At 41.1% G+C, this 16,210-nt stretch overlaps 1 protein-coding gene across 9 annotated transcripts in view; it reads right to left on the minus strand.

Annotated features, from left to right (window-relative positions):
• Window positions 1–12,131, minus strand: part of Lcorl (ligand dependent nuclear receptor corepressor like) — a 155,725-nt gene extending 143,594 nt beyond the window's left edge. For 6 of the 9 annotated variants that reach the window (XM_050149583.1, XM_050149584.1, XM_050149578.1 and 3 more), the window contains exon 1: window positions 11,844–12,131. In XM_050149583.1, coding sequence (XP_050005540.1) covers window positions 11,844–11,997 — 154 coding nt within the window. In that variant the 5' untranslated portion in view covers window positions 11,998–12,131. The remainder of the gene's footprint in view (window positions 1–11,843) is intronic. The other 3 variants (XM_050149580.1, XM_050149581.1, XM_050149579.1) reach the window with 3 other exon arrangements.
• Window positions 12,132–16,210: the final 4,079 nt, after the last annotated feature.

Below are 16,210 nucleotides of genomic sequence, written 5' to 3' on the forward strand. Positions count from 1 at the left end.
TGTTAACAAAGATTATAAAATGTGTATGTTTTCCAATGTTATATCAAACATAACAATATCCCTTGCATGGATGCTTCCTTTCCCCACCTGAGCATCAGTACAACACCAAGCTGTACTTCTAACAGATATCCTCCTGCTCTCCTGCTACTTACTGGGGTCCTAAGCTCATACAGAGAAGGCTAACTCCTCCTCCAAGTCTAGTCCTCTTCTTACCTTGCTGAGAGGTTTGAACATCTCTTTCTGAGATCAAAAGATCCTCTGCTGTGTTGACCACTCTCTTCCAAAGGTACCATACTTCTACACAGGTTCTAATATCTTGCAACAGCATGTTTGCTAATACAGAAATCCATCAACTCAGGTGGCTAACTTCTTCATCCCCTTAGGCTCTTACAGGACATAGCCAAGCCAATATACCTCACCCAGTGTGGACACCTACTCTTGGTTGGTCTTGTGTGGTAGTTCTAGTTCTGAATATTCAGAAGAAAAAGAGAAAGTAGACACAGAATATCTGATGACATTTTTCTAAAAATAAAAATTAAAAAGGAATCACCAGCAACTAAATTATATTAGCACCTACAATCAAAGCTAAAGAAAACAGTAATTTATATTTCAAAGTATAGTTATCTTCCAATATCCTTAGAGAACTGGTTTTAAGACCCAGACATTTTATTATTTAAGAAAAAAAACAAACTGGTACAATTTCCCCCAAATATTATGTTTGAATCCATAGATGGGAACACACAATTGGACGTGGATGGCCAAGTGAACCTGCTTCCACCACTGAGCTACTGGAGCTGAAGAGACAGCGCAGCAGTTAAAGCACACACTGCTTCCACAGGACCCAAATTCAGTTCCTAGCACCATCAGCAACTCCAGCTTTAGGGGATATTTATGGCTTCTATGGACACCTGCACTCATCAGGACATAACCAAAAGGCAAACCAAATTCACTTGCTTACAAAAATAAATCCTTATTAAACCCAGCCATGTTTATTCATTTTGGTATTGCATTTGCATTGCAACAGCAGAGACCAGATGGCCCTTGGGAATGAACTACCCAGACAGAACCTACCTGTAGCTTGCTCATACTACACTGCGCTTCTCTAGCATATCTATGACTGGATGGGGAGGAAGGCTGCTTCAACCTCCCCACCTGACTACTGTACTAACTTGGCAAAGCCTAATATTTATTAACCATTCTTTTATAGTTAAAAGATTCTTAATTCTTGTTGTTCCTCAATTCTATGAAACCTGGTTATTTTAGATTTCTCAAGTAATTGTTTCTTCTCTCTTTCCATTAGTTTATACCATATCTAACACCCAGCACCCTTAATCATAGTACAGTCTTTATAAACAAAATCTAATTACAAACCCACAGTACAAGGTGAGCATTTTAACTTCCAGTTCTTACATAGCACATAAAACAGAACTCCCCAAAAAAGTTCACATTCTTAAGGGGTAAAACTTCTGTTCTTTAATATTTTACTGTCTTCTCAAAATAAAAAAAAATTTACTAATACTAAGTACATCTTTATATCTGTTCCCTACTGGAAAAGAGTGTCTTAGAAGTTGTTTTCCACGTATGACCAACTCTTGCTAGGGTAGAGAGCTTCCTTTTGTTCAGAATGCCTGACAGCTCAGTAGTACTTCCAATAAGTAAGTCTTTCAGTTTAAACAGCGGAAAGATAAGAAGTATAAAAGTTACTTTTTAATTTTTTAGAAATGCTTTACTTTTTGAGATTATAAAGTACATAATTTCCCCTTCCCTTTCCTCCCTCCAAATCTCAAGTACTTCCTACCCTGCTCTCTTTCTAATCGATGGCTTCTTTTTTACTTTGTTGTTGTTGCTGCTGCTGCTGTGTATGTGTGAGTTCCTAAATACATAACTACAACCTGCTCAGTCTCTATAATGTTACTTGTATGCATGCTTAGGGCTAACCATTTGGTACTGAATAAGCAACTGGTGTGTTCCTTCCTGGAAAGAAAGGGTTAAGGCCTTGGGAGCTTCCCTCATCCACATTAGCAATGACACTTTTTTTTTTTTTTTTTTTGATTTTTCGAGACAGGGTTTCTCCATAGCTTTTGGTTCCTGTCCTGGAACTAGCTCTTGTAGACCAGACTGGCCTTGAACTCACAGAGATCCGCCTGCCTCTGCCTCCCGAGTGCTGGGATTAAAGGCATGCGCCACCACCGCCCGGCTAATGACACCTATTTTTAATCACAGTTTTAAGTCAAAAGCTTCAATACACTTTTTCTTAAGCCAAAAAGGGTAAACATATGAGCAATGACATTACCTCAGTTTCATAAATTTTCCTACAAAAAATGAATTTTGCCTAAGATTATACTGAGAAATACTAAAAAGGATTTCTATATAGCTCTTTCTATTTATTAAGACTTAGTTCCTTGTCTGTCAATAGTTTAGTAAAATGAAGACTAATGGACAAAGTTATTCCAATATCCACATCTTGCACACAACCATTAGAGGAGAAAAGGTCAATCTGACTTAATGGAGAAATGTCTCAAGGTATTATTCATAACTGAAGTTAAATTTTAAAGGTGACTAAGGAGCTAAGGTAAGACAATATGGTTACGAAGATACAAAAGAATTTGATGTAATCAGTAATAAATAAAATCAGATGAAAAGAGAAGGCTGTTCTAAAGAACCAATATGAAAGAAATACTCTGATAGTCTATACTAAATAGTTGAATAGGGTGAGAAGCTTTTACTTGATAAAGAGAGACAAATGGGAGACTTAAATGCCTTGTGAAATATGAAATCAAAGCAGCTGCTCAAATAATGATTTACTATATTTTAAGTTATAAGTTACACCAAAAGGAAGTAAAATCAGTAATGCATCTACTGATATAAACCAGAATCTTATCTCAATTTGCCCAACTGCTTGCACTATCAGAAAAACTAAATCCACGAACTATTTCAAGGAAAGTACTAACTTGGCAGCAGATTAAAGAAAAAAACCAAACATTCAAACGTAAGTAGGATAAGGTATTGCCGACTACAAAAGGAAAGAAGATACGGAAAAAAGTGATTCATTTTATTTTTTAATTTTATAGCAAACACAAAAACTCTTACAAAAATTTTATTTAGCTTTAACTAAGAACAATGTGCTGTTCTTCAAATGCAAAGATAGCACATTTTATTAATTACACTCCTAGTAGTAACAGCCAATTGCATGGGAACCATTACAATTTCTTCTCTAGGTTATGTTACAAATAAAAAATTTTAAAGGATATATTACAGATTTAATGCTAAATCTGTACTGTAATAAGGCTACGTGGGGGCCTCAATATTGTGATAAATGCTAGTCTATATACAATAGATACTCTGACTTATAGGATCATAGCTTAGACTTAAATGTGCTCAGGACACAAACTGCCAATAGTTATAAAAATCAAAATTCAAAACATATTTTAAAATAATAAAAAGTAGAATATTTCATGTAACTTACTGAATACTATGATAGAAGCACACTGCAAATGTATCAATTGTTTATGCCAATGAATATGTGAAGCTATGGTTCAAGCTACCACCTGGTGTGTCAAGAATATCATACATACTATGTATTGCTTGTCAGAAAACAAAATTCAAAATTTAAATGGTATCTGCTAAGTATCACTTTTATGATATTATAAGGTGGAGAATTTTATGTTTAACCACTCTAAGGGCCATCTATATATCACAAGTAAAGAGTATTATCAAAAAGGAAAGGTATAAACACACACCACACAAAGTAAGATATTTTAACTGTGAAACTAGATGTACTAATGAAAAACACTTATATAACCAAACAAAACCAAACAAAAGTACACATCTTTGTTGTCATTACCAAGACTGCACTGAGACAGAACTAGACACCGAGTAATGAAGGTCAGAGGACTATTGGGACACATGCAGCAACTAGTCATTGTGCTGCCACGTCGGTCCAAGGAATACGATTCTGCAGGCTGAGAGATGACTCAGTGGTTAAAAGCAATTATTGCTCTTCCAGAGGAGTTCATGATCTCCTGTAACTCCAGGATTCCACACCCTCCTCAAGCTGCAGAGGGCCCTTTGCACACATGTGGCATAGACTGATGGAGATAATAAATTCAGACAGAAGGGGACACACACATACACGTGTACATGCACACAAATACATCTTTAAAAAAAGACCTGCCTGCAGCCTGCCATGGAAAAAACTTGCAAAAAAATTTCAAAATTCATTCATTCATTGGTTTCAAAGACAGGAGAACATTAGTCTGCAAGTATAAAATGATCCAGAAGTACACAGAATTTAATATTTTGCATACAAAATTATCCAAGATGCTTTTCTTAAAAAGTGAATCTGGATATATGTCTTAACCTATTCAACTACTTATCAGCATCACAGATTTTAATTATGCAAGGTATGTGATTAAACGGTAACCCAACTGCCATCACTTAAAATAAATGGATATTATTTTTGCTGGTGCTTGAAACAAGCTGTATAGCCAACACTTTCTGACAGTTGCCCAAACCATATCAGTAACCCATCAATACAGATTTCTAAGTTCTCCCATGATTCAGGTGCTAACAATGACAAGGGAGAACTCATGGTAAGATAACAGAAGAGCAGGCAAGAAACCAGAAGGAATTATCAAACTGACTAAATGGAAAGTGAAAATGGAGTTCATGCTAACAAAAACAACCTCAAGTTGATCTAATGTGACAGTGTTTTATTATTATGTGTTTTGTTATTAACATAGGTTATTGCTATACAGTCCTGCTCCACTTCCCAAATGCTGGTATGAAAGGTAATGTGTACATCACTGCACTTGGTGATAAAGAGTTTCTAATGAGACAAGGCCAGTTCAGGCACCCTCTCTTCTACTGCACAAGGACCTAGCTGGGGACATCCCTTTGGACACCTGGGAACCCCTCTAGAGTCAAGTCTCTTGCCAACCCTAAAATGGCTCCTTTAATTAAGATATCTTCTTCCATGCTCCCATATCCGCCCTTCCTCCATCTCAACCATCCCGCTCCCCCAAGCTCTCCCCAGTCCTCTCCTTCTCCCTTCTCTCTCCCCCTCTCCCTTTCTCCCACCCCCGTGCTTCCAACTTCTGCCCAGCAATTTTGTCTGCTTCCAATTTCCAGGAGGATCTATATATGTTTTTCTTTGGGTTCACCTTATTATTTAGCTTCTCTAGGATCAATGTCCTTTGTTTATGGCTAGAATCCACTAATGAGTGAGTACATACCATATTCATCTTTTGGGGTCTGGGTTGTCTCACTCAGTATAGTGTTTTCTATTTCCATCCATTTGCATGCAAAATTCAAGATGTCATTTTTTTTAACAACTGAGTAGAACTCCAATGCGTATATTGCCACACTTACTTTATCCATTCTTCCATTGAGGGGCACCTAGGTTGTTTCCAGGTTCTGGCAATTACAAATAGTGCTGCTACGAACATTCTGTAGTATGATTGGGCATCTCTTAGGTACATTCAAAAGAGTGGAATTGCTGGATCCTGAGGTAGGTTTCCTGAGAAACCGCCACACTGATTTCCAAAGTGGTTGCACAAGTTTGCATTCCCACCAGCAATGGATGAGTATTCCCCTTACTCTACATCCTCTCCAGCATAGGTTGTCATTGATGTTTTTGATTTTAGCCATTCTGACAGGTGTAAGATAGTAGAACCTTCATCTGGTGATGGATGGAGATAGAGACAGAGACCCACAATGGAGCACTGGACTGAGCTCCCAATGTCCAGTTGAAGAGCAGAAAGAGGGAGNGGTACATTCAAAAGAGTGGAATTGCTGGATCCTGAGGTAGGTTGACTCCCAGTTTCCTGAGAAACCGCCACACTGATTTCCAAAGTGGTTGCACAAGTTTGCATTCCCACCAGCAATGGATGAGTATTCCCCTTACTCCACATCTTCTCCAGCATAGGCTGTCATTGGTGTTTTTGATTTTAGCCATTCTGACAGGTGTAAGATAGTAGAACCTTCATCTGGTGATGGATGGAGATAGAGACAGAGACCCACATTGGAGCACTGGACTGAGCTCCCAATGTCCAGTTGAAGAGCAGAAAGAGGGAGAAGATGAGCAAGGAAGTCAGGACCGCAAGGGGTGAGTCCACCCACTGAGACGGTATGACTGATCAAGGCCAGCTGGACTGGGACTGAACAAGCATGTGATCAAATTAAACTCTCTGAAAGTGGCTGACAATGGGGGCTGACAATCCAATGATAATGGCACTGGGACTTGATTCTACTGCATGTACTGGTTTTTTGGGATCCTAGTCTGTTTGAATACACACATTCCTAGGCCTGGATGGAGAGGGGAGGGCCTTGGACTTCCCACAGGGCAGGGTACCCTGCCCTCTCTAAGGACTGGAAGGGGAGGGGCGAGTGAGAAGGGGGTGGGAGGGAAATGGGAGGAGGGGAGGAGGTGGAAATTTTGAATATTATTATTTATAAAGCAAAAAAAATTAAAAATAAAGAGTTTCTATGAGCTACAAACTCATTTCTTCTATCAGTTACCACAGATTCCTTAGAATTTAGAATGGTAAAAAAAAATGCTATCTTCACATAGAAGGCTAGTACAAAGTTACATGATTCGAAATTCTATAACACTCTAAAAGGCTATAGAAAACTGGAAATTACAGATCATTTAGACTCTTTGTTTTTACTTTAGTATGCTCCATAATCTTTTTTTTTAAATTATGTAGCACCATTTCTACCAAAGCCAACTGACAAAAATCATAAAGCCTAAGCAGAAAAACCATCACCAACAATAATAGGTAGCATTTATTTCAGTGCTTTCTATACAGAAGACGCATACTAGCACAAATCAACAAATTTCTTCTCTAGTAACCTAGCTCTCTCCAAATCATTGATGATACTGAAAAATAAAAGAGAACCTTGTCCATTGACAAATAATGCCACTAGGTTCCAACTCAGAAGTCTAGCTCTAAAACTTATTTTTTTAATGATCTGTTTGTTCTATACTAATCAAATAAAAGATCTGGGTAAAATATATATTTATTATGGAGAGTTTTTTTTTTAAGGTAAATGATACCATGGAAATCAAGAAAACTAAACTGCCCAATGAGGTTCACTTGCCATGTGTTGCAGTTAAACAGATACTTCATATTGAAACGTAGTCCAAATGTAAAAGACCCAATTCTAAAACATGAATAGTAACCCAACTCCTTAACAATTTCTTCATGGGTTAGTAAAAAAAGGTACTGTTTTTAATAAAAAGGTAATAGACTACATAAATGTATTTGAATATGGTTATCAGAAGATTTAATATTTCATATTCGACTCAATTATTATTGAAACAGTTTTTGGTTGGGTTGGGTTTTGTTGTTGTTGAGTGCTGGGTTTTTTTTTGGGGGGGGGTTCGAGACAGGGTTTCTCTGTGTATCTTTGGATGTCCCGGAACTCTGTAGATCAGGCTGGCCTCGAACTCATAGAGATCCACCTGCCTCTGGCTCCCTGAGTTCTGGGATTAAAGGTGTGTGTCACCATTACCCAGCTTGAACAGTTTTATATAGAAAAGACACTAGTGTTTTATAGAATGTTTTAAAGCCAATCCTTTCCTTGTTTTACTTTGTGATCTTAAGAAAAAAATATATATTTGAAAAATAGAACTAGGGATTAAAACAGACCTAAAATCCGCTGCTTAGTTCTGGTATCTAAATTCATTTTTTTCCTTTAAAAAGGTTGAAGGTCATTTTGGTAAAATAACTTATACCCGGGTCAGTAAATACACAAGTGTGGATTATCTTGTTTAGAAGCACAAGTGTACACACACACACACACACACACACACACACACACACAGAGAGAGAGAGAGAGAGAGAGAAACTTTAAGTTTAGTATGCCAAAATTTGATAGCCAATATAACTGCAGTAATATATTTTTATCTTTGAATAAGAATTTATGAAATCATACAAAGTATAACTGAATGAGTATCGATCCTTAAAAAGAAGGAACAGGCCAGAATACTGACAGACGTTAAACAATGGCGAGATTCTGATGAGATGATGGCAATACCCTGTTTTTGACAGAACAAAATTTCCCATAAGTTGTACATTAATTGCAAAATGGTAAATAATTTTCAAGAAGAAATACAGCAAACAAAACCAAATCTTATGGCTGAGACACACCGACATTATGAACTTCAAGATATGATGTCCTGGGAAGAATAGAACATTTCTTCATTAGTACTCCTGCCAAAGGCACAACAAACTAATCATGAAAAAAAACAGATTCCAACTAAGGGACATTCTACAGAATAATGCCATGTCGTCTTGTTGCTCTTTTATGTCGAGGTCAAGAAACAAAGAAAAACTGAACAAGTATCCCCAATCAAAAGGGACTAGAGACACGATAACCATGATCTTAAGAGTGGATCTTGAAGTAGGAGACAGACAGGAGATGAATAGAGAAAACAGATACAATTTGAAAATGAACTATAAAGTAGGTAATAGTGTATGTAGACAGTGTTCTTGTTTGGGGAACACCGAAGAGCTTGGGGCTCCAAATTACTCTCAACATGTGTTCTCTCACTCTCTCTCTCTTTCTCTGTGAGCGTGTGTGTGTGTGAATTTAGGACAAGAATAACAATACAACAAAATGCAAACAACTGGTTAACACAGGCAAGAGTAAATATTAGTTTCTTATCCTTTAATATTTTAAGATGTAAACTGTACCAAAATAAAATTTTTAGAAAACTGTCCTGTCCCAGATTAATATTCTAATTACTTTGCAAGTCTGAATAATGTTTTAAACTGTGTTAATACATTTATTTTATACTATGCTTAACTGTTTTTAATTTTATGAATCATTAGATACTAGTATTATTCCATAAGGACTATGCGAGTGTCATTCTAGTTAGTAGATACTAATAACATACTCTATAAAATATGTGACAGTCTATTAGTGCTCAGTAGAATTGTGAATACTAGGATAACAGTACAATATCCAATATGCATGCAAGCATTGGTTACATGAGGATACTCAAAATCATACTCTAGTATAGGAAAACTATAAAACAAACGTCCATTATAAACAGACAAAGCTTGAAGGACACTTCTCCAATCTAAAACAAAACTAGGAATGAATCAGAGGAGTAAATCTAGGGCAAATACATGAGTTTTATAATTATAAAGGAAAGTAAACATTTTTCTAGATGGATTCAAACATATTCCTTTCTCAATTACTATCATCATTCACTAACAGTGGATATATTTTCCAATATACATGTCAAAAGATGAATCATATTTGTTTAAGTAGTTAAGCGAAGAAATTTCAAGAAACTTCATTATAGATTCAATATTAATAAGTTGTACAACCTGAAGATACTTAGGAATTCCAACTCTCACTGAAAACCAAGACTTTTGAATGACTGGTTTTCTCAAAAGCCAAGAGAATATTTGACAAAAAAGTATTTCAAGCAATAAGAGCACAGACCACTCAATAAAGAAATGTACACATTTACACATCTACACCTGTATATATCTCACACTCATACATATAAAGAACAGGAAAAGTATTTTTCTGCAAAGTACACATCAAAAACAATGAAATTTAACACCTATTCACACCACAATCAAACATGACACCAAAAAAAAAAAAATAAATAAAAAATAAACCCAACCAACAGGTGCGCATCCTATTTAGAAGGGTTTTGCTACTAAAAAATAACAGTGACAAAGCAATATATGAGATGGATCTCAGTATGTCTCTCGACAAAGAACTGGGGCTGTGTGAAACAATTCTCAAAGGATGGCTGTTGCCCAGGAAAAAAATATTTTCATATGTGGCATATGACATATACATAATTGTGTATATCATTGGAAGGGTAATAATACAGATTACATCTAAGGTATTCAAAAAAACTAACTTCACTTCCCGTTAAATTAATTTGTCTCAATTAAAATTTGACTTTCAAAAGTACATGCATTGTTGTGATTCAAAACCATACTTAAATGTAATCAAAGACACAAGCTGAGAAAAACATCCTCACATTCTGTAAAACAAAACTCGGCCATGGTCACCTTTAAATCACTGTGTGCCTTATCAAAACTTAACACAGTAATGCAGTGATCTAGGAGTGCAATGCTGTCAGTGCTAGTTGTTGGACTCCACGGGAATGAAGTCGACAATTCTAGGCGGATTTTCAACCGAACAGATACTCGCATGAGAAACTGTCAAAACCGGTCCACTTTGCATTCCCGAAGTACAAAGTATCAACACATTCAGTATGAGGTGTTGGTCTTTGTTTAGTTTTTGCAACTACCTCCCCCCATAACTTTGTCACAGATCACACCAAAATTCTATAGAGGTGATACAAACCAGTAAACTGCTTAAACATCACCGAAATGTTCCTAAATCAGTCTCTCCCCCTCTCTTTCCCTATATACATCCTACTCTGTACGGCACTGAAATTGCCTCTGGCTTAATCTATTATGATCTTTTTCACTAGTGAAAACAAGACGACAGACAGTCCTGAAGGCTCGAGCCAAGGGGTGGGGTAGGGGGACAGGGCGCGAGGTGGCGCAAGAACAGATGAAAACAAGGTAGGAGAGTTGTCTTCACTAGGAACTGAACCTACTCCTCAACTCCCAATACCGACACTCTCGGCAGAAAAGACACCGGCGCTACTCCTAACACCGAGCAGCCTCCATTCCCACCTCGTCCCCTCAAATGCCACCCTGTGACCCCTGCCGGGGCACACGCCCAGCAGCCCCCTCAACCCGGGTTAGCCCCTCTACTGCACTGAACCAACCTGCTGGGTAACAGCTGAGGGGACACGTCTCACTCGGGGTGGGGAAAAGCGGGGACCGCAACGAGGTAGGGAGTCCCAGGACTTCCCGCTACCCAGAGCGGCACGCTGAATGACAGCCCGGAGCGCGGAAGTTTGAAGCAAAAAAAAAAAAAAAAACAAAAACAAACAAACAAACAAACAAAAAAAAACAAAAAAAAAACCAGTCAGACCCCACCGAATCGGAAAACTGAATGGCATTAACACGGGAATGGGAGGTGGGGAGGGCGATGCGCGTCCATCACATGACAGCGAAAGAGGACCAGAGTCGTCGGGGCGTCCTCAAGGAAAAGGGGAGAGGGGGCGCGGCACGGGGGGGAGGGTGCCGTCGTCATAGCAACACCCCCCATCCGTCCAGACTTCCAAAGAGGGAGGAAGAACTTCAAATCCCAACCGTCAGCGCTCGAGCGGCTCCTTCTTAAAGGGGTACACACAGATCCGAGGCCGCGCGCGAGAGGGCAGAGGCGGCAGCCCCCCCGCCCCTCGGGCGCCGCCCCCATCGACCCTCGGCCCTCGGCGGCCCCCGCCCCGTGAGCGCCCCGCAACCCCCAGGTCGGGCGTCCCGGGAACTCGGCAGCTTCTGCCCGTCCAGCCCCCCGGCGGCAAGAAGGGGGTGTGTGTGCGTCCGGCGGGGGGCGCGGACCGGCCCGCCGCCTCTGGGTCCCCTCCGCCCCGGCCGAGAGCCGCGATGACAGGGGGGACGGGCGGGTGGCAAGACGGACGCCGCGGAGTTTCTGGGCAGCGCGAGCCGGGGCGGGCTGCTTCCGCGGGGAGCTCGGAGGAGAGGGGGTCCGAACTAACAGTTCCTCGGGAGCCCGGAGGCGGGCAGGCGGGCGGCCGGGCGCGGACCGCGCCGGGCAGGGAGCCCCGAGACAAAAGGCGCCGCCGGGGCCGCCGCGCCGCCGCCGCCGCTCCCATTGCTCCCCATTGAACTGACCCGAACCGGAGCTCCAACTACACCCCTCTGCCACAAACTCCTCGGGCAGCCGCACCGCGGCGCCGAGCCCGGCCCGGCCCGTGTCTCTCTTACCTACACAGTGCATGAGGCGGTGGCGCCAAGAGTCGAGTTCCCGCCGGAATCCTCTCCTCTCCGCCGCGCACCGAGGGCTCCGGCACTGAGCGGCAGCGGCGGCGGCGGCGGCAGCAGCGGCGGCAGCGGCCATTCTCTCTCTTCCCTTGTCCATCTGCGTCCCGCGTCACGCGCCCTCATTTACATACGAGCGGCGCAGGCACGAGGCAGGGGCGCGAGCCCTCGGCGCGAGCCCCGGAGCGCGCGCCCCCCGGAGGGGGGTTGATTGACACGTGTCACTACCTTCCCTCTGCCCTCCCCCTCCCCCCTCCCACGGCTCCCTCAGGGAGAGGCGGGGAGGGAGCGCGAAGAGAAGGAAGCAACCTGCCGCTTCCGCTGACCCCGCCCCCTTCCCTATCCACTCCCTCCCCCTCCTGCCGCCGGAGTTTACTCAGGCGAGCCATACCGCTCCCGCCGGCCGCGAAAACCCTGAGCGGGAGCGAGAAACCCCGAGGCCAGCCAGGAACCCGCGTGCAGAAGGAGCGGACTAGCGACGCCTCCCTCCTGCCTTCGCGTGGGGCGCTGCGAGTCCGCAGACTTCATTTCCCAGCCTCCACTGCGTGAGGGTCCCGAAGCGGAGCCCACGGGCGCGATGCTGTGCACTCTGGGCTTTGTAGTCCGTTCGCGTTGAGCGCGCTCTGATGGGGTTCGCACTCTCCAGCTGGCAGCGGGGGCCCTAGACTTCAAATGCTTGGCTGGTGGTGGGGTTAGCCTCATACTCCCTCCGCCCAAATTCCTGCAGGGCGGGTGTTGCCCTGGCCTACCTTTAGCTTCTTCAGGGTCTGCGTGGGAAGTTCGGTGGAAACCTCAAAGAGTTGACTATGTCTTGAGGGGCCAGGCTGGGAACTTTCCAAGGTCCTTGTCCTCAGGGTCTTCGCTTCTCAGGGCCTTTGCTCCTCAGGGAAAGGGCAAGCCAGTCATTCCACTGTACTCGGGAAGGATGTACCTGGGCATCAATTTACGAAGCCAAGAGATCTTGAAAAGTGAGACTATTTGCAGAGATCGAGGAAACGATCAAGGGCTTTTCACAATAGTGAGTATAGCGGGCCGAGAACTTGAGGGAAATTTCACATACTGCCCCAAAATGTAAACTCATGGAGGGTTATGATTCGCTGGGAGTTTGGTGCCTTGACATCTTTGACATCTTTTTTTTTTTTTCTTTTGGTCTGTCAAACCTTAATACAGTGCGTGGCATGGGATTAGCACTTTGTAATTGTTAAGGGTGGATCCTGCGCTGTTTTAAAGAAAATTTGCTTGGAGAGAGGAGAATCTTTTGATTAAGCATAGTCTTAAAATTACTCCCCACCCCTCTCCTTTGCACCTGAGCCATTTTTGTGTAGTCCCAGGGAGCTAAAAGCTGACGAGCCATCCAGAGTTTACAGAGAAATGCTGTGTGTTACCCAGCATTTACGCTCAGTTCTGCGGAGAAATACACTTTAATCCTTGGGAACGCAGCATAACTTCTCAGCTCTGCAGTATTCTCTATTTTTGTGGCATATTATTATCTGTCATTCTTTTTCCTTCTTTTGAGAGGGCAGTTTGTTGCTCAGCGTGCCTCACTAGTAAAAAATGTAACATCAAATCTTCATCAAAAAGTTGAGTGTGAAGTTGGAAGCCGTGTGTGGTAGCAGCGTATGTTCGCAGCCCTGTCTTTTGGGAGACTAGAACAAGGGTTATGTGTAGAACAGAGATAGGCTAGATGGTGTTTCAGTAACAGAAATTCAAAGTAACACTGATTTTAATACAAACCTTTGCTTTTCACTATGTTATCCCCCACAGTTTAGAGTGGGACTCTGGAAGAATGTCCCATATCTATTCAGGTCTCGTCAGCTTTTAACACAAAATTATGGCCTATCTCTTAGTAGCTCCTGACCAAAGTCACACTTCAGCAAAAGCGAGGTGTCTCAGTAGGTAAAGGTACTTGCCATCAAGCCTAGCACCCTGACTTTGATCTTTGGGAACCCATAGTGGGAGAAGAGAACTGACGCCTCCAAGTTCTCCTCTGACCTACCTCCACAAACAAACTGCAGCACAAGCATGTGCATCTGCACATACGTGTGCGTTTACACGGACACATAATAAATAATTAAATTAAAAATAAATGACTTCAGCTAATGATTCAGTGAAATAACTTGTCCTAGGTTTGGCTGGACCTTTATGTGGCTTTTGACTGGGGTTTTTGTGGCCAGCTGTTGCCAGCTGTTTGACAGCTAGACAGTTCCATTTCTGAGGGATAGCTGTCATCCTGGATTGCAGGAACCAAATAACTCCTTTTCAAGGGGCTACCCCTGACTTGTTCACGTGGTGACTGTCATGGGTTCCAAGAGTAGCATGAGGGCTAACCCATATTCATAAGCATTTTAGATCCCAATGCTTAAAACAAGTAACATGGCCAAGCCCGGTGTTGATACAGGTAATATATCAAGCCACACAATAGGAAGATGTGTAAGTCACATGAAAAGGGGGAATTAAATGTTTCTCCCAAATAAAGGGGAAACACAAAGAGGGATAAAACAGATCTCTAGACTTTGTGCCCAAAGGGGGAAACCATGACTGTACATAATGACAGATGTTAATGGGATTAACTTTGGGAATCAGCTTCACTGACAATAGCAAAGAATCCCTCATAGCAAGTATGTCAATGCCATATAATCACCCCCATAAGCATAGAGCACTCAAGCTGTTTCCCTCTAAGCATCCATTGTTATTGCTGACACTCAGATAATACTTAATTGTTATCAATTGATTTGATGAATATTTAGAATATCTATAAAGCCAACAGGAAAAAGAGAGTAAATATCCAAGATTGTCTCCTACACCAAAAATTCAGCTGAAACAGACTTTAATAAAATAACAAATGTATGATATGAAGATGTTAATATTCTGTAACAAGACAGTCTTGTCCTATGTACCGCCTGTACCTATTGTGTCATTCCTGTATTGTTAGGTAACAAGTCAATCTTCACCAGTGCGGTAAAAGCACTACCATTGCTTACTGCTCTTAAATTTACAGGTCAGATGGGCTGATCTGGCGAGGTTCTGCAAATCCTGTCTGGGACTGCCATTGCTGCAGCTTCTTTCTGTAGAGCTAGCATGTGAAACACAAGAGGGTAAGTACGAACATGCACATGTTTTCTCTGTTTGCTTGACACTTTTTTGTCGGCCAAAGCAAATGCGAAGCAAATCCAAAATATGAGTGGAAGGGTACTGACAAACCAACCACAGAAAGGTCAATACATGAGGGTCATTCCTGCAACCAAACCACCATGGATATCCAGCCAGTTTCACTATTACCCACCGAAAGCTGACAGTACACCTGTGACTTCTTATACGAAGCTAAACTGCTTGCCAAATCACTGATGTGTTTATTTGAACATTTAGCATTCAAATTGAAGATACATTTTAGGAAAGCATGGTATAATGAAGATGATACAGTAGATTGCAATATATTTCCACAGTAAAAGAATAAAAAATTTAAAGAATAATATCACTAAAGCCATATGTTTTACTTTATTATACAAGCAAATAATCTAGTACACCAGTAAGACTGTGAAGTTCCTATATAATTATAAATTTATCAATATATAAACAAAAACACATACAATTTAATAAAATTGAAACACTTGTGTATATTACATATTTATAATTATAAAGCATAACAGCTACCTTAATTAATCATAGAAATCATAATAGTAAGCTCTATTTTGAATATTTTCTTTTAAATAATCACACTTTATTTTATTTCCTTTATTTCTGAACTATAATGTATTACACTGATTGGAAATTTGGAAAAAAAAAGTCAGAAACACCATGATTATATCATTCCACATTGTATAAATGTATCCAATTAGCACACTATACTCTATTAATAATGCACAATTAAAATTACAATTAAAAAAGAAAAATCATAAAGAAATTTGATTAATCAGTTATTAGTACATGGAACTTAGCCCTTGTACACAAACTTTCTGATTAGCCACAAATCTCATCATTTTAGACATTATGAGGATACCTGAGATTCATCTGTATTCATGAACAGAACATTTCACACTCTCCTTTTTTTTTCTTATGAGAGCATAGAGTGTGGACAGTGTCATATCAGATTTATACATTAACACATTTGTTATCAGTACTGCAGCAGAATCTTCTTTTTTGTGTGTGTTTTTGGTTCTTTTGGTTTTTGAGACAGAGTTTCTCTATGTAACAACCCTGGCTGTCCTGGAACTAGCTCTTGTAGACCAGGCTAGCTTCAAACTCAGAAAGATCTGCCTGTCTCTGCCTCCCAAATTCTGGGATTAAAGACATGCACCACCACTGTCCAGCTGCGG

The sequence above is a fragment of the Alexandromys fortis genome, unplaced genomic scaffold, assembly GCF_014885135.2.
Source record: "Alexandromys fortis isolate MF-2015 unplaced genomic scaffold, M_Fortis_MF-2015_v1.1 scaffold_0, whole genome shotgun sequence".
In the NCBI taxonomy this organism is placed as follows: domain Eukaryota; kingdom Metazoa; phylum Chordata; class Mammalia; order Rodentia; family Cricetidae; genus Alexandromys; species Alexandromys fortis.